Source organism: Cheilinus undulatus, linkage group 13, assembly GCF_018320785.1.
Source record: "Cheilinus undulatus linkage group 13, ASM1832078v1, whole genome shotgun sequence".
Classification (NCBI taxonomy): Eukaryota; Metazoa; Chordata; class Actinopteri; order Labriformes; family Labridae; genus Cheilinus; species Cheilinus undulatus.
In genome coordinates, this window is record NC_054877.1 from 43,481,053 (window position 1) to 43,499,348 (window position 18,296).

At 41.1% G+C, this 18,296-nt stretch overlaps 1 protein-coding gene across 1 annotated transcript in view; it reads right to left on the reverse strand.

Annotated features, from left to right (window-relative positions):
* LOC121519580 (cadherin-18-like) overlaps positions 1-18,296 on the reverse strand; it is a 104,642-nt gene that overhangs the window by 26,592 nt on the left and 59,754 nt on the right. The window contains exons 6-8 of the mRNA XM_041802337.1: positions 17,358-17,611; positions 9,451-9,587; positions 2,853-2,977 (exon numbers count right to left, since the gene is read on the reverse strand). Coding sequence (XP_041658271.1) covers positions 2,853-2,977; positions 9,451-9,587; positions 17,358-17,611 — 516 coding nt within the window. The remainder of the gene's footprint in view (positions 1-2,852; positions 2,978-9,450; positions 9,588-17,357; positions 17,612-18,296) is intronic.

The following is an 18,296-nucleotide window of genomic DNA, read 5'->3' on the forward strand; positions in this document are numbered from 1 at the left end:
GAAAATTCATGGATAACAATATTAATTATATTTTTGCATTAAAAATATCATTTGGGTTAAAGAGCTTTTACATATTGGTGTATTAACCATTGCAGAAGCATAAAAAATGATTTTGGTAATTACCAATGTTGTTAATTTAGGGCAGCTGTGGCATAAACCTTACTTTGGTTAGGGTTAGGGTGGTCTAATATATATGTTAAGCACTGTATGCTTTTATTTTGAAATTCCCCCTGCACACCTGTTGACAGTTTCCAACTGAGGCAGCGCCCTCAACAAGCTAGCTGCAAGCTAGCTAACTAGCGGCAGTGGGAAAAGGATATCCTCTCTTCTCTCAGCTGTGTGGATATATTTCAGACAGAGGCTACTGCAGGACAGGTCTCTCCCCTTAGTTTGCTGACTACGTCTACATCTTTATCCGTATACAACCGCCATATGAAATTGTTGATGGATAAAAATTACTCAACTTGTTACGGCTGAGGTAGCACAAGCGTTGTCTGCAGCAAAGTCCAGATAAACAGAGAGAGAAAAGTCCACTGCTGCATGCCTCCTTTGATACACTGATTTTATTTTGCTGTGTCACATTAAAGTGAAAATATCAGCTGTCCAACATTTATGTGGTTCAAGCAGCACAGCTGTTCTCTTCATACCCCCCATGTCCTCGCTTTGTTATGAGGCTGCTCATCACAAGAGCATCTTTTGAAATATAACTTTAAATAAAACTTTGCTCTAGTTAACTGCTCCATTTATTAAAACCAAGGTTGCAATAAAGCATCTGCCACACTTATAGGCCCCTGTGTAAAGTATGAAGGGCTGGAGCACGAATTGGCGGACCTCTGTTGACTTAGGTTATTTCATTGACTATACTATGTAGAACTCTATGACATTAAAGAGGGTTTTTTTTTTGTCAGAAAAGCCAAACTAGATGGACCATGATTGATTTATAAAATCAATAAAAGGGTCAAACATCCAAGGAGTTGAAAACTTTTAATAGGGACTGTGTATGCGGCCTCTATGTGTCCTTGTTTTGCAGATGACATCGAATTATTTCTCCCACTACAAAGCCACGCCCACAGTCTCTATTCCACTGCTTTAAAGGAATCCAAGTCTGGTTGGCACAAATTTACTACTTTTTTCCTTATTTTTAATTTTTTTTTTTGGGGGGGGGCTTTTAGTGGATTAGTTGGTGAGAAGTATGCAGTAAAGGGCCACAGGCCCTCAACCCCTGCATGAGGCCTTCAACCACTCGCCCCAAAATTTCCTACTTTTAGATGAAAACTAAACAGAGGTAGTCCTGTTTGGTCATTACATTTCCTTGGTCCCTTGTAAACCCACATCCAACCTTCTGTAAATAATCTGGGTGTGATTTTTTCATTCTGCTTTTAAATTCAACAAATTAACTCTGTGGTGAGAGGCTGCAGTGAGCTACAGTATAAGGCTATTATTCTCCATAGTGGTACGGGTTTGTAGAGTAAGACGACAAATACGACGGTCTAATTGTAACTATTTTCTGTCACTCTCTTAAGGATGTTATTTTAAAAGCATTAAAAGCTCCTCAGCTTCAACACGCTCCATCAGACCAAAGAGTGAGGAAGAATCAGTGATGGGGAGACAATAACTTCCTTAGAATAACGCTGAAAAGAGCAGAAGAGGCTTTCTACCATCTGAGGTTTGATTGAAATGGTTTTAATTACCCCATCTGCTTTCGCTGTTGTTGTTTAATGACAGCAGACTGGGGAGTCGGCACTACAAACTGTCGTTCTGGGTTTACTGAGTTCTAATATTTGAACAGCAGATGCAGATGGGAACAAGCATGACCTTTACGGGCTCAGATACGGCGAGTTTGCTCTGTATTATTCACAGTGTTTAGTGGCATCCAACCACATGGGCACACTAATTTTAATTTAAGACAATCTGGATTTGTAGAATCAACAAAACAAGTGTAATCTCTAAGACAAGAAGAGTGTTTTTAACCGTATGTGTAGTCAGAGTAGCATCGACCATCACAGAGTAGCTGCCTTTGTTTGCGCTCTTTGCCCGCTTCTTTGGACGTTTCTGAACACAGGAATCACTCTAATTAGGAATAAACTAAAGGGTTTCATTCGCAGTACAAATACAATTAATGTGGTGCTTCACAATTCAGTAGTAGTATAAACTTTAACATTACAAATGGGCCATGTTGGATTGGGAGAATTCCCAGTGGCTGATTTTAGGGACAGGACGGTACAGTGGCATTATATAGACTTATATATCCCTCTCTCTCTGCACTTGGTCAGACAAGGAGGCCGTCTGACTGGAAACACCACCATTACATTGGTTCCACGTGTACCTTGTCAGTGGTTAGTCATTTTGGCGCAAGACAATCAAGGTTATAATCAAGAAAGAAAGATAGATAATAGGTAGTGACAAGTTGGTGAAAATGTTGGACTAGGAAATGGAAAGCTTACGCAGCCTAATGTGCAAATTTGTTTTGTTTTTGCACGCTTACATCTGGATGGAAAGCACCAGGTGGAGATGACAGATAAGTTAGCAGAGCCAGGTGTGCAACACAAACATAACAGAAAGTCTGCAAACCACCCTCAAGTTTATGGATAAAATCAATAAACTTTGGGATGTTATACTCTGACAAGTATAAATTTAAATGGGTTTATCTATATACTTAACTACAGTTAATCCACAATTAATATTGTCAGGTGTGAGGTTGAAGGTTGTGAACTAAAGTGGGCTGGTCTGAAACTCCAGAGCTGAAACTGAGTCCCACTCTGGCCCTGGTTTACATGATGTGTTTTCATTCTGGATAGTGCCCTGTAAACATAGCTGGTGTCTCTCGTTCTCTAATAGCATGAGCGACCTACCTGTCCACTTTTGGTGCTCTCACACACTACGATGACGTTGTTGCCCCCGGAGATTGCTGGAACGTTGTCGTTGACATCCAGGACCTGGATGGTGACCGGGACATGACTCACCATGCGAGGGTTGTCTGAAAGTGACAAAGAGGCACCATCTTTACATTAAAAAGTAAACATCCTATACTGACAAACCATATTCCAGATTTTTTTTCGCATATATGAAACCCATATATGCATAAATGTTTCAGATCATCAAACAAATTCTAATATTACACAGTTTTTTTTAATTTTTTTTTTAGGCAGTTTATTGGTGATGATTTCATTGGAGTGAAAAAGGCCATCCAAACCTATGAATTAAGTGGGATTAACCACATTTTTTGGAAAGCTGAGTTCAATTCCACTAGCCACACCCGGGCCTGATTAGTGCCAGACCTGTTGAATCCAGAAATCCTTTAATTAAATAGAACCTGTCTGACAAAGGGAAGTAGACGAAAAGATCTCAAGAGAAACAAAGTCATTGACATCTATCAGTCTGGAAAGGGCTACAAAGACATTTCTGAGGCTCTGGGACTCCAGCCAACCACAGTGAGAGCTGTTACCCACAAATATAGAAAATTTTAAACAATGGTGAACCTTCCTAGGAGTGGCCGGCCTACCAAATTGACTCCAAAAGCGCATTGATGACTCATCCAGGAGGTCAAAAAAGAACCCTGCAGGACATCTGAAGACCTGCAGGCCTCACTTGACTCAGTTAAGGTCAGAGTTCATGATTCAACAATAAGAAGGAGGCTGGGCAAAAATGGCATCCATTTTTATGGGAATACTGGAAATTTATTTGGACAGGTTTAGGCATTTCCATGTGAATTTAGGGAATGTATTGTAATTTGGGGGATTTCATTTAAATTTGGGGGGTATTTTCATAGACATTTTTGAAATGTATATGTAATTTTTGGGGAATTTAACTGAAAATATTCAAAGAAATTCTGGTGTACTTTGTTTGGTGTACATTAAAAAATATGGTTAAGAGTGTTCACAGAAATTTTGGGTAATTTCCCTGAAATTTTAACAAATTTGTGTGGATTTTGGATAGGAAAATATCCTAGAAATTGGATTTCCTTGTGGTCCAACTACAGATTTTTGTGGACATAATCTTTGGTCATAACTACTTCCTGTTCAAAGATGAGGCTAAGTTTTTACACTGTTTTCCCAATTATTATGCAAAACAGAGTTTCCAAACACTCAATAGTTTCTTAAGGATTGAAAACAGAAATCTGCAGTACTTGTTTGCATTAGGAGTTGCCCAGAGCAGCCAAGGGCTCAGTGGAATTTTTTGCAGCATGGGATGGTGTTCTGTCTTGCATGAAAATGATCTTATTTTGGAAGGCACAGTTCTTCTTTTTATACCATTTCAGGAATGGGCAGTTAGGAACTCCAGATATTTAGCTGAGGTCATTGTGACACCTTCAGACACCTTAAAGGGGCCTACCAACTCACTTCCTATGATTCCAGCCCAAAACATGACTCCGCCCCCTCCTTGCTGACATTGCAGCCTTGTTGGGACATGGTGGCCATACACCAACCATGCAGAACTCCATCCATCTGGTCCATCCAGTGTAGCACGGCATTCACCAGTGAATAAAACTGTTTGAAAATTAGTCTTCATATAAATTTCTGGGCCCAATGCAATTGTTTTCCTTGTGGGCGTTGGTTAAGGGTGGCTGAAATACAGCTTTAAACACACACCAGCAAGCCTCTGGAGGATCCTGCATCCGGAGGTTCTTGGGACTCCAGAGACAACAACAGCTTCAAATACCTGTTTGCTGCTCATCAGTGGATTTTAATATGATGATTTTGCCTCACAGATATTTCCTTAATATGCCTTTATCTGAACAAACATGTCTGCACTCTAAATCACACACAAATCTTTTCACAGTTTCTTAGTTTCTCCTGAAATATCCAGTTCTTATATCTGCACTATTTCATGCTTTTCATTTGTAGAAAGATATTTCCTGTGAAACCTGTGTTTCATTGGAAACAGATTTGCATAATAATTTCAAACACACTTATTCATGTCCTACTGATTCCAAATAAGAGAAACTAAAAAAGCATAACAAACAAAAGCTCAGGTCTCAGGAGGTTCAAGCGTCCAATTATTTAGTATGGAAAACTGGGTGTACGTATCCTTATAATTCCCTTATTTAATCCTTTCTTTTTGAATCATGTTTTTTGAAGGTTATTCTAGTTTTTGCTTACTAATTATTTCTTCTAACTTCAAAAAGGCAAAAGTATACCCAAACATAGCACCCCTAAGCAGAACTAACCATAAAAGATTCTATTCTGGCATGATACTTTTCCCAGACATGTTCCCAGGTGAATAGCTTCACCCTTTTTAACTAAGAATTATTACTCCCACAACTACCTCCACAATTACACCCCAAACAAACAAACAAACAAACAAACAAACAAAAACAATAACAACAAAACAACACATAAATACAAGAAAGACAACCACAGAAAGTCAGACTTGGCAGAGAAAATACAGCAAAGCTTGGGCGTCATCAGAGCATACAGCAAAGAATGCCACATTAAAGTACGGCGGCCCAGCAGGGACAAGAACTATGAAATAAAAGCATTCAGATATCTAATAGCTGGGTCCCAGACACTTTCATATTTCTCATACATATGCCTAAGTACAACTTTATCTCCATTTCTAGATCAAAATAGAGCTAACCCATGCTGTTCTTATGAGATTCTATCAGTGCTATCACTTTACTGTTGTTTACATCCAGTTTAAAGCAAGTTATGTCAGGAAGGCAATAGCCACTAACTGCAGCTGCAGCTGCTACTTCCAACAGGTGGCTGTGTTACAGTTTAGACCAGGGGTGTCAAACTCAAGGCCCGGGGGCCAAATCCGGTCTGTGGTGCAGTGTTGTCCAGCCCACAGGATCACATCATATTTTGATTGGCTTGCAGGTTTCCTCCAGTATGGAAATGTAAATTTAACCTTGAAGATTTAAAATATTCTTTAAGTCATAAAAATTTGAAAAACTAAAGAGTAAAAATAGTGAGATAGAAAGTAAGAAATGAGGGAGAGAAATTAATTTGTGTTTTCAATTAATATTTTCAATTTGCATCTCAAAATTCGGTCTTAAACTTTACATTTTGTCTTTTTATCTCATATTGTCAACTTTTAGATTCCAATTTTTACATTTCAAGTCATATTTTGAAATTTCAAGCTCATGATTTACAATTTAATTTCATATTTTGCTCTTTTAAACTCCTAACTTTGACTTTTAATCCCATATTTTGACTTTTTAAACTCACAATTTAGAATTTCATCTCATATTTTGACCTTGAAGATTCACAATTTTAAATTTTAAGTTATATCTCGACCTCTTAAACTTAACATTTTGTTTTTTATCTCATATTGTGACTTTTTCAACTCCTAACTTTGATTTGTAATCTTATTTTTTTTACCTTTGAAACTCATGATTTTGTATTTTATCGCATATGTTGACCTTTAAACTCATGATTTTTACTTTCTATCTTATATGTTTTCCTTTTGAAAACATTATTTTAACTTTGGATTTTGTGTTCTGACCTTTTTAACTGATATTTTGACTTTTTATCTCAGATTTTGAGCCTTTAAACTTATCATTTTAACTGTTTTTTAAAACTCCCGAAACCATTTATCATCAGTTTTTCTCCCCCTTAATGTTTTACCTGTGAAAACAAGGTTGACATTTTTTTGGTTAAATGTTGACCCTGTCGAGCCTTCAGGTTAGACCTAAATTCAGATTTCGGCCCCTGCTGTGGTTGAGTCTGACACCCTTGGTTTAGACAGAGCTTTGACCAGGATTGTGGGCCCGAAAATATTTTAAAAATCCTATCTTATTGTTGTCCAACCATAAACTTGCATCTCAAATATCTCTCTATCTGTGTTATTGACTGATTATGTTAGGGTGAAATTAAGTAAATATCAACAATAATAGCTCTAATTGGCTTTGATTGATCTTTCCCTTGTTTGGAACAAGCTTTAAATGCTGAGATCATGGTCTAAGTGAGTCACCAGTCAATAGATGCTGGTGTATTAGGTCTCACTGTTAAATGACACGGTCTGTGTCCCTGCTGCACTCCTGGTTTGGATCTTTAATCCCCTCAGACTCAGCTTCAGAGCGACTAAGCTATGCGGCGTTTATGAATGCCCCTGTTCAGTCCATTACTCACACTTTAGTGCAGCAAAGGGTAAGAGAAAGGGTAATTGCAAAGATAAGCATCGGCTGGAGAGAAATGAGAGGGGAGGATCAAGAAGAAAGAACCGATGGACTTTCGACTCTCACATAATCTCATCTGTGCAGAGGTCCCATGACTGAAAGGTCTCAAAGGCTTTTCCACAGAGATTTACCGCTGTGACCACTGACTTTTTCTCAACAGACACACTCATTTTCTACTCCGGGGCCGGCCACACACTGGATGATTTTAGGCTCAGTGTTGGCCCCACAATGACCAGCGGTGTGAGGCCTGATTGAAGGCCTGTCACTATTGATTATTTGTCTGAATAATCCTTAAGTGTTTGGTGTCAAAATGATTATTTTACTCCTGCTGACTGAGCCAACACCTCCTTATCTCAAACATCAACATGTTTGATTTTTATAAAGTCAGCTCTACTGTATATATTTCACATCTGTACCGGCGTTTCCCATTGACCAGGGACCCAAAAGTGGATTACAGAGCAATTTTCAAAGGGTTGCAAATGTGTAAACAGAAAATAAAATAGCCAAAGGGTCTCTGAAAGTCTTTTAAAATAGGATTCTTTTGTCCTGTCTCTTTGCTTTGTCACATATCCTTTATTGAATGAGTTCTGAACTGTACTTTTACCATTGAACAAATATAATTGGTTAAAAAATCAGAAATCTGGAGTCACAATTTCTCGTTGTGGGGTTAATGGTGCATCCTGAGGCTCAACAAGTTGATAACAATTTCAGTATGCCCTATTCACATGGGATTAGTATTACCTAGGAATCTCAGGAAATAAGAAGTAGCTGCTTGGGACCTCTGTGCCATTAATCATATTTGTAATTTAGGGAATAAAAATTCCAAATAACAGACGTTATTTTGACATACAGAAGTCCAAAGGTAATACTAATCCTGTGTGAACTGGCATCACTGTAACTTTAGGGTGTTAAATATACTTTTCTTATGGTACATGCAGCTTATTGCATCTTTCATTAAAAACTAGATCAAAATTGCAATTTCAGCTGAAATTGCATGGGGATGCTGAGAGCTGAATTGTGGAAGAACTGCTGAATATAGCCACCAAAGCACCAAAATAGCTGAAAATAGCATAAAATGGCATAAAAGTAGCTCAAAGTGACATTCAATAGTTCAAAAGAGGATTAAAAATAGCTGAAAGTAGCCTAAAAAGCTGAAAATAGCCTAAAAAAAAGCTGAAAGCAGCCTTAATATAGCTGAAAATAGCATAAGAATAGCCTATTTTGGCCTGAAAATTGCATCCAAGGCCTGAAAAAGCATAGAAATACCTGACAATAGCATGAAAATAGCCATAAATTAAACATTCTAAAAGTTAGAAATGAGAAAAGCCATAGCAGTCGAATGACGAATAAACTGAATTTTTTTAAAAGTTTGAACGGTGTCGATACGACAACGTATGAAGGAGGAGATAGCCGGGGTGGAAGAAGAATAACAAACAAAATGGTCGACGCGAATATCAGCAGTGTGGATGCTCAGTATCCCCACTATAAACAAAAGATAAAACAGCGTAAGACTAAAACTTTTACACATATAGGCTAATTAACCGCTTGTCTTCCAGTTCATTTCAGCTTTTGTTGACATTGCAGACCTTGATACCATTCACACAGTATTACTTTTTACCCCCTGCACAGGATGGCAAAGCAAAGTCTGTAATGTTCTCAAAATTTCTAAAGGAAAACATGAAGGTGCTGGGGAGGTCAAGGGGTAATTCGCAAATAATCAGAGGCTATCAGGTGATTCTAATCCCATGCAAACAGTGCTGTAGAGTGTGTTTGGATCAGGCAGAACCTTTAATAAACTCAGTGGGTAATTGGACAAATTTTTAAAAAACATCCTTTCAACCAAGAAAAGGTTTCAGTAAGGTTCTTTGCTCCTCTGGTCACAGAGGAATGCTGATCAAACTGCTGCCGAGCTGCAGAAACATAAGGGCCTTCATAATGTCTCATGCAGCACTGGATGTTCTCACAGAATCATCACTGTAGAATCAATACTACAAACAGCAGAAGTGTGGAGGCACTCACTTTGCCTCAGCACAACCAGGCCTGAACACAGGCACGTCATCACACCACAGTCTGAAACACACAGTTTACAAGAATGATTATTTAACCTGGTGGGTAAGGTATCAAAATTATTACCTATATTGAGATAAAAAGTTTTTTTGATAGAAATTTCAAATCCATTTTTCTTTCTAAAGAGAGCTGAAAGAACCGAAAACAGCAACCATTTGGAAGAGGAAACAAACTCTGAGTGACGGTATCATCACCATGTTAGATAAACAGTTAAGAACAGGTGTGCTGAGGTGTGCTGAGGTGTGCCGGCGCTGAAAACTTACCAACCTCTGCAGCCACCACGGTGATGTTGTGCCACGCCGTCACCTCCCGGTCCAGAACCTGCGTGGTCCTGATGATGCCGCTGTTCACGCCGATGGTGAAGTATAAAATTCTCTCCTCCTCGTTTTCTATGAAGAACCTGTGACGTACAATGACATAAGAGGGGAAAAATGTATTTTCTGAATTTATTTCATATTGTCGGAAGGTCTACTCAGTTACCCAGTGCTGTGAAAAAGGTATCATACTTCTTAATGATTTCTTTTATTTTTTTTGTTTGCATTTCTGTCTCACTTGAATCTTTCAGATCATCCAAGAAACTATTAGACGAAGATGACCTGACTTAATTAAAAAAAACAGTTTATAAATAATTATTCAATTTATCAAGGGGAAAAAGACATCCAGACCTACCTGGCCCAATGTAAAAAGCTAAACCCTGAACCTTTGCTAAGTCATGAATTAACTGGGATAAACCACATTTTGTTGGTCCAGTTTGGTCCAGTTCCATCAGCCACACCCAGGCCTGATTACTGCCAGACCTGTTTGATCCAGAAATCCCTTAAATAGAACCTGTCTGACAAAGTGAAGTAGACTAAAATTTCTAAAATATGGCACCAAAAACATTCAAGAACAGATGAGAAACAAACATCTATCACTCTGGAGAGGGTTAAGAGCCATTTCTAAGACTCTGGGACTCCAGCCAAACATGGTGAGAGCCATTATCCACAAATGGAGAAAACTTGGAACAATGGTGAACCTACCCAGGAGTGGCCAACCTACAAGATGACCCCAAGAGTGCATTGACCACTCATCCAGGAGGTCTCAAAAGAGCTCAGAACAACATCTAAAGACCTGCAGGGCTCCACTGACTCAGTCAAGGTCAGTGTTCATGGCTCAACAATAAGAAAGAGGCTGGGTTAAAACGGCACCCATGGAAAGTTCCAATGCACAATGATGATAATAATTTCCACAGCACTTTAACTCAAGTAGAGCCTTCAGGAATAAGGCTGATAGCAACTTACAGGAGGATTTGTGACAAAGAGCTTTCCAAAATGAATAAAAAAACCAGCACATTTATTCAAACAAACACCAGAAAATAAATAATAAAGCCTCACATCATCATGGTACTGATTTATGCTGCATCCGTGCTGAATAAAGCATGACTAAAATGTGAAACCGAGCTAATTCTCACTGGTCTGATTGTATTAAAGGTCCTGCAGGTTTAACAGCCAGTAACAGAGTTCAGTCGTCCAATCAGAGCGCACCAGGGCTGCAGCTCCACCAGAGCTCTGTCAGAGATTGTGCGGCCAGCTGTCGACCGAGGACAGAAAGCCTCATATGCAGCGCGGCCTCTTTTCACTGATCCTTTCCAGAGTGAGGTCGGAATCAAACGAGCTTTTCAGGGTTTTTTTTTTTTTCTTTTTTAGGTCTGCTCCATCACAAAAGCTCCGTCTGATGTCCCCAAACACATCCACTCTCCACTAAAGCATGAAGCTGACAGAAGTGAGAGTCACAGAGCGAACAGAGGAAACTGTCACAAAAACAGCCGCTCTCTGGATGACGGTAAAGAAGCAGAGATTCAGAAGCTATTCAGGGCTCTGCCAGGCCAAAATTGGGTTCATTTTCTGCATGGACAATATTTAGTGACGGGCAGCTGGAGCACTTTCAAGCCAAACTGGGTGATGTATAGAAAATAATCTGATTTATTTTGGTTCTTCTTGATGTTTACAGGCCTGTTTGAGTCAGAGTATCTTTGGACTGCAGGTGGTGAGACGCTAAGGCGGTCTTTAAAGAAAATTTGTGTTGGTTTCTGTAAGATTTACATACTAAAAGGGACCGGGACCCGTTAGCGCTCTAAGCTTGTGTTTTTGTTGACGTGACATTATGAAATGAGAGATAAAGATGCTAAACAGTGAGCAGATTTGACTTTGTTCTGCTCTGCTGGTTACCAAACACTAGCTGTGTGCAGACGTCCAAAATCAGAGCAGATGAGCCGGTGTGTTGATTTATTGAAGCATGTAGAGGCTCAGTGTAATAACCTGCAGTTTGCCTGCCTGAGTCTGAAGCCTGCAGTTTGTATTCAGCAGCATTAAAGGGCCTGAGCACAGAAGCAGTCCATGGGAGTGCAAGGAAATTTGGCCTTCACATCAGACGGTGGAACCAAATTGGATTGTTTGGTGGTTTCATGGAGGCTTTTTGCAAAATGGCTCAATTGCACCCCTTCAAAGTTTTCAAAAGGTTACTTTCAACTACATGTAAATAATTTGGTGGCCTGATGTGGTTAGATGAGATCTACAAAGAAGCCTCCTGGACCTTTTCCCCGGCTCCAACAGGAAAGCTACTATTTTGAATAAATTCGCGAAAGTATGTGGTTTTAGAACTATTTTCAGGGTTCATTTTAGGTCTTGGTATGCCTGACATACCAGAGATACTTATTTATAGCACCACTGGATATACGACAACAGGGGCTATAATAACATTTTATTCACATATATGTAATTTAATCTGGAGTTGCCCCCCCCCCCCCCGTTTGCAGCTTTAACACCCTCCACTCTTCTTGGAAGGCTTTGTCACAATTTGTGCCCATTGGTTCTGAGAACATTCATGAGGTCAGGCACTGTTGATGGACTAAAAGGCCTGGCGCAGTATCTCATCTCCAGTTCATCCCAAAGGTACTCGATGGGGATGAGGTCAGTGCTCTGTGCTCATGTCTTTATAGTCCTTCCTTTGTGCACAGGGGCACAGTCATGGAATAGGAAAGGACCTTCCACAAACTGTTACCACAAAGTTGGAAGCATAGCATTGTCCAAATTGTCTTGGTATGTTGAAACATTAAGATTGCGTGATTCGTAGCTCCACAATGTTGGGTTTGCTGAGCAAGACAGTTAGGCATTGCCTGACATTCCCATAGAAAGCGTTTGGGAAAGGGCAAAGCCTTTGAAAAAAAAAAACCTCAGAGAGTGATTGGATGAACGTTCTGTTTGTCACATTTTTACAGGCTGCTACCGAGGAGTACACTCCATGGAAAACTGCATAACACAAACCATGGCGACTGTAGACTTTGTCGTTTTTGAAAAGAAAACAACTCACTGGTGTTCTTTGTTCTTCCTTTAATGAGGGAATGTTGTCAACTTCTGATAAAACTGGTGCTACAGCAGCATCCACGCTAATCTCTTCCGCCATACTTGCACCGGCCTCTTGTTGCTGCTTGCTTACATCACGACGTCACCGAGCCCCAAAGTACTGCCCCTCATCAATGATTAGTCCTGTCACTTTCTAACCAGACCCAAACTGTTCAGATGGGAGCTTTGCAAGATGGATTTGCCAGTTAGAAATGCGGAAACTGGTGAATCCATCTGCTTTGCAAGGTTAAGTATATTGAGCATGCAGACCAGAGTCAGAGTCTTTCGGTCCTTGGTCTTTGCAGTCTTGCTGTTCTCTAGTGAGGCCTGGAAGTTGACTCACGGCCAGAGGTGCCAACTGGGCTCTTCTGTGGCAACTTCTCTTTGGTGCATCTTTGGTAACATGCCGAGGAGAGCTGGGATGCAGGGAAGAGTTAGCTGAACTTCTACAGGCTTCTGATGCGCTTTCCTGGGCTCCAGTTTACTGCACACTGGGTCCCCAGGACCAGATGAGTTCGTCCAAATGCCAGGGGAGACCACCTGTATCGTGGAGGGGGAAGCTCTGAGGATACCTGGAGAGACGGGGAAGGGGCCTGGTGCAGGCCTGGAGGATGGCCATCAGGAGGCCAGAGCAGGACAGGACGACGGTTGACGCTGCCAGGTGCCAAACCAGCAATTGCTCCCATACTTGATCCGATGCATAGCATTGGACTTGGTGATGCAAGACTTGCATGCAGCTGCCCGGCCACGGAAACCCATTCAATTAGCTACTGCTGCACAGTTTTTGTTCTCAAATAAATGCCAGAGGAAGTTCAGAACTCTTCAGCTATGGAATCATCAGAGCGTTGGCACCCTGTGCCTTAGCATTCACTGACTTTGCTCTGTGATTTAATGTGGTCTTCCACTTTGTCACAGAGGTGCTGTTGTGCCTCAACAATCCTGACTTTAATAATGTCACTAACATTTGACTGTGAAATATCCAGCAGGGATGAAATTTCACAAACCGTCTCATTGCAAAGGTGGCATTCATCACAGTACCACCCTTGAAGTTACCGAGCTCTAGAGAACGACCCATTTTGTTTCACAATTGCTGTCAAATGGAGACTGCATGGCTAAGGGCTTGATTTTATACACCTGTGGCAACAGGTCTGACTAAAACACCTGAATTCAAAAATTAGTGGGTGTGGCTTTTGTCCATATAGTGTATTTCGTTCTCTCTGTCACATTTGTGACGGGCCAATCAGAGCGGGCCAATTTTACAGCTACCGCTACATCCAAGCTAATAGCTAATAGCCGATATTCTTTGCTCTTTTAATTAAGAAATGTGAACCAGTTCTGGTTAAACTGCCTCTATACTAAAGCTACATCCAAGATAAAGGCTACACTGGAGGCAGCCATTGCTTTTAGATTGCAGTACAACTTAACCCCACCTGTAGCTACCGCCTCGTTCTCCTCAAATGACGCTGATTGGTCAGAACCGTTTCTGGTTCCTGCTTAAATGTAGAATGGAATTTGTAAAGACGGATTTGTGATGACAGACATGGTGTCAGGCAAATCCATCTTCTTTGCAAATCTCCTGTATCTGACAAAAAGTCAGCGTCTTTAGGTCCACCAAGCCTTACTAGATTCTTGTTAGGCCTGGATGCCGACTGATGACCAGAGCTGCCAGGTGGACTCCTTTGTGACGATTTCTCTCTGCTGCAATGATATCGTTGGCAAGACCATGTGTTTAATGGTGACGTGATCAGGAGAAGGGATGGGTCCACTGTTGGATACGGGAGCAGCAGCTGCACTTCTACGGGCACCTGACATGCTTTCCCGGGCCTGATCCAGCCCTCTGCCAACTCGGTGCCCAGTACCCTGGTTGCTGGACCAGATGTCACTTGTGTTGTGGAGAGGTCAGCTGGGAGGATACCTGGAGAGATGAAGCATAGGCCTGGAGAGGGTCTGGATAATTGCTATGATGAGGCCAGAGCAGAACAGGACCACGGTTGTAACAGCGAAGGGCCAAACGGGCATATCCTTACATATTGACTTGACCTTTTAGGAGTTTGCACTCTGAATTATTGTTCTGTAGAGGGGGTCTTTGCACATTTTGAGATGTCTAATGTTTAGCCCATGTGAATGTGGGACGTGGGGTGTGTTGATGGATACTTTCAACCCCTATTCTCCTGTTCTAGTTTTAGATAAATCATATATAATTTTGTCCGGTCAGAAGTGATCATTAGCTGTATTTGCTGTTAAAATGAGTGTGGCCCACACAGGCACATATAGCACAGCTCAGAGGTCTTTTGGATGCCATGATACCAGAGGTGGGCACAGTTAAAACTAAAGGCACAGTGAAGGACTGATGAAGGCTTTTTTATATCAGTTAGTCAGAAAATGTTTGCATGACACCACATTTTTATTTCTTCTTGGCCTTGGCCTTTATTCCCGAGTGACACAGTGAGCAGGCTGAGTCATGATCACATCATACAGGCCCCTTACACAAGCAGTTTCTTTCACAAATCTGAGCACAGCTGCAGTGGACCTGCATGCTGCAGACACGCTCTAACACAACTGTGACAGTAATGAGAAGACTCTGTCCTTATGTGCATCTCTGGGCCTCATAGTACGTCCAGTTTCTTCCTGTGTGGTGCAGCTGTCTGTCCTATTTTCAACCTGACTGCTCGTCATTTTTTCACTCAGTGCTCATGTTTGAATAGTGAATGAACTCATGCTACTGGGTGTGTTTGATGTAAAATGTGGAGGGTTTCACTCACTCCTAACCAGTCCCACCCATTTTTCCAAAAGTTGCTACGCTATAAGTATTCGCTCACCTGCCTTGACTCACATATGAACTTAAGTAACATCCCATTCTTAATCCATAGGGTTTAATATGACGTCAGTCCACCCTTTGCAGCTATAACAGCTTCAACTCTTCTTGGAAGGCTTTCCACAAGGTTAGGAGTGTGTTTATGGGAATTTCTGACCATTCTTCCAGAAGCACATTTGTGAGGTCACACACTGATGTTGGATGTTAAGGCCTGGCTCTCAGTCTCTGCTCTAGTTCTTCCCAAAGGTGTTCTATCAGGTTGAGGTCAGGACTCTGTGAAGGCCAGTCAAGTTCATCCACACCAAACTCTCTCATCCATGTCTTTATGGACCTTGCTTTGTGCACTGGTGCACAGTCATGTTGGAACAGGAAGGGGCCATCCCCAAACTGTTCCCACAAAGTTGGGAGCATGGAATTGTCCAAAATCTCTTGGTATGCTGAAGCATTCAGAGTTCCTTTCACTGGAACTAAGGGGCCAAGCCCAGCTCCTGAAAAACAACCCCACACCATAATCCCCCCTCCACCAAACTTTACACTTGGCACAATGCAGTCAGACAAGTACCATTCTCCTGGCAACCACCAATCCCAGACTCGTCCATCAGATTCCCAGACGGAGAAGAGTGATTCGTCACTCCAGAGAAAGCGTCTCCACTGCTCTAGAGTCCAGTGGCGGCGTGCTTTACACCACTGCATCTGACACTTTGCTTTGCACTTGGTGATGTATGGCTTGAAAGCAGCTGCTTGGCCATGGAAACCCATTCCATGAAGCTCTCTACACACTGTTCTCAAGCTAATCTGAAGGCCACATGAAGTTTGGAGGTCTGTAGCGATTGACTCCAGAAAGTTGGCGACCTCTCCTCTCTATGCGCCTCAGCATCCGCTGGCCCCGGGTTGTCATTTTACGTGGCCTACCACTTGGTGGCTGAGTTGCTGTCATTCCCAATCGCTTCCACGTCGTTATAATACCACTGACAGTTAACTGTGGAATATTTAGGAGCCAGGAAATTTCACCACCGGACTTGATGCACAGGTGGCATCCTATCACAGTACCACAAAGGAATTCACTGAGCTCCAGCGACCCATTCTTTCACAAATGTTTGTAGAAACAGTCTGCATGCCTAGGTGCTTGATTTTATTCACCTGTGACCATGGAAGTGATTGGAACACCTGATTTCAATTATTTGGATGGGTGAGTGAATACTTTTGGCAATATAGTGTATCTATGACCAGCTATTTGGCCCCAACATCCCCAGCTTCACCAACAATCTGTTCAGAAAAGACACAATCTATTCTAACAGAAGGCAGAAAGACCTACATTTCACAACAGAAACATTTTTTAATGTTCTAATTGTTTTCTAAGTGGTTAAAATTGAGGGCCCTGATCACCTTACAATTGGGAACTTAATATGGACATTGGTATTAAAACATGTTGATTTTTTTGGCTTTACACTGCCCATACCTCCAAAGCTCTGTCTTCTTGGGGACAGGAAAATGGTACTGAGGGTCATTTTGGCAACATGTGGAAGTGAAATTACAGTAATCATACATAGCTTGGGCTTTACTTTCTGTTTGTGAATGGATGTCACTTTTTAATGTCTTGTGCAATACATGTATCAGAATTCTGCACTGTTTTAAGTTTTTTAATATTGTTTAAAAATAATAAAAATTTCAATGACAAAAAAAACATGTTGATTTTATAACAGCAAACATTTGGTTGGATTTAATTTACAACCAACATCCACCTATGTACAAAAAAAAATAAAGCCACTTGATTTAACTATCTGGGCTCTGTGCCTGTCTTTGCTCCTGGATTATGCTACATGTAATTGGCTAGATGTAGTCAAACATGCCCTTGATCGCTGTGCACCATATGCTTAGATCAACAGTACCTCCTAGTCAGTACTTTTGTGGGATGAAATATGGTAAAGCCCCTACACATACATCTTATAATCCACTCTTATTATTATTTATTTACCTGACTCCACTGTTGGTGCTGTCAGGGTCCATGGCGGTCACGGTGCCAACCTGCGTGCCAGCCGGTGAGTTCTCATACACATCCATGATGTAGTAATCCATGGAGAAGATGGGAGGCTCGTCCACATCACCCACAATGACCCTCAGCGACGTGGCGTCCTTAAACGGGCCCAGGTGGGAGAAGTGGGGGTCTGGGTAAGTGTTGGAGGCTTCGATGTTGAGTGTGTGAACTTTCCTCTTTTCATAGTTCAGAGGCTGCAAAGAAGACAGAAAACACTGTTAACAGTTTCATCCTCAACTCCTCTTCTTTGCATTTAACAAAACTCCAAATTTCTCCCAAAGGTGAGCCAGGTATGAAGAGCCAGGCATGAATCGGGGCTGTTTGAACTGTGCAGTAGCAGAACATTTACTCTGAATAAGAGCTCTGTTATCCAGTTTCCCACAGGCTTTTGTAAACCTGTCAGAGAGAAGGAGCGCCACATCAGCTCACGTCTAAAGTCTGCCAGTGACTGTGTGACCCTCATACGAACTCTATCACTCTTTATCTCTGACTTTAAAAAGCCTCCACCGGGCGAAACACAAAGACGTGACTGGCATCTCAGCCTTGCTGAACTTTGTGCCCCACACTTTTTCAAGAATTCGTTCTTAGCTTTTTAAGTGGCAACTTGTAAAAAAATTATCTGTATTTCATCACATTTCAAAAAAGACACTCTTCACTATATTTTCAGTGCTGCGGGCTCATGTACAGAGTTATGTCTACAGAGCCTATGAAAAATGTTTATCCCTTGGATGTTCTACCCTTTTATTGATTTTTCAAATCAATCATGCTCAGTATGATAAGGTGTTTTTTTAAAAGAAAGAAAAATAACTCTTTAATGTCAAAGTGAAAAAAGATTTTAATGACAATTGAACAAGAAATATGTAATTAAAAATAAGTGAC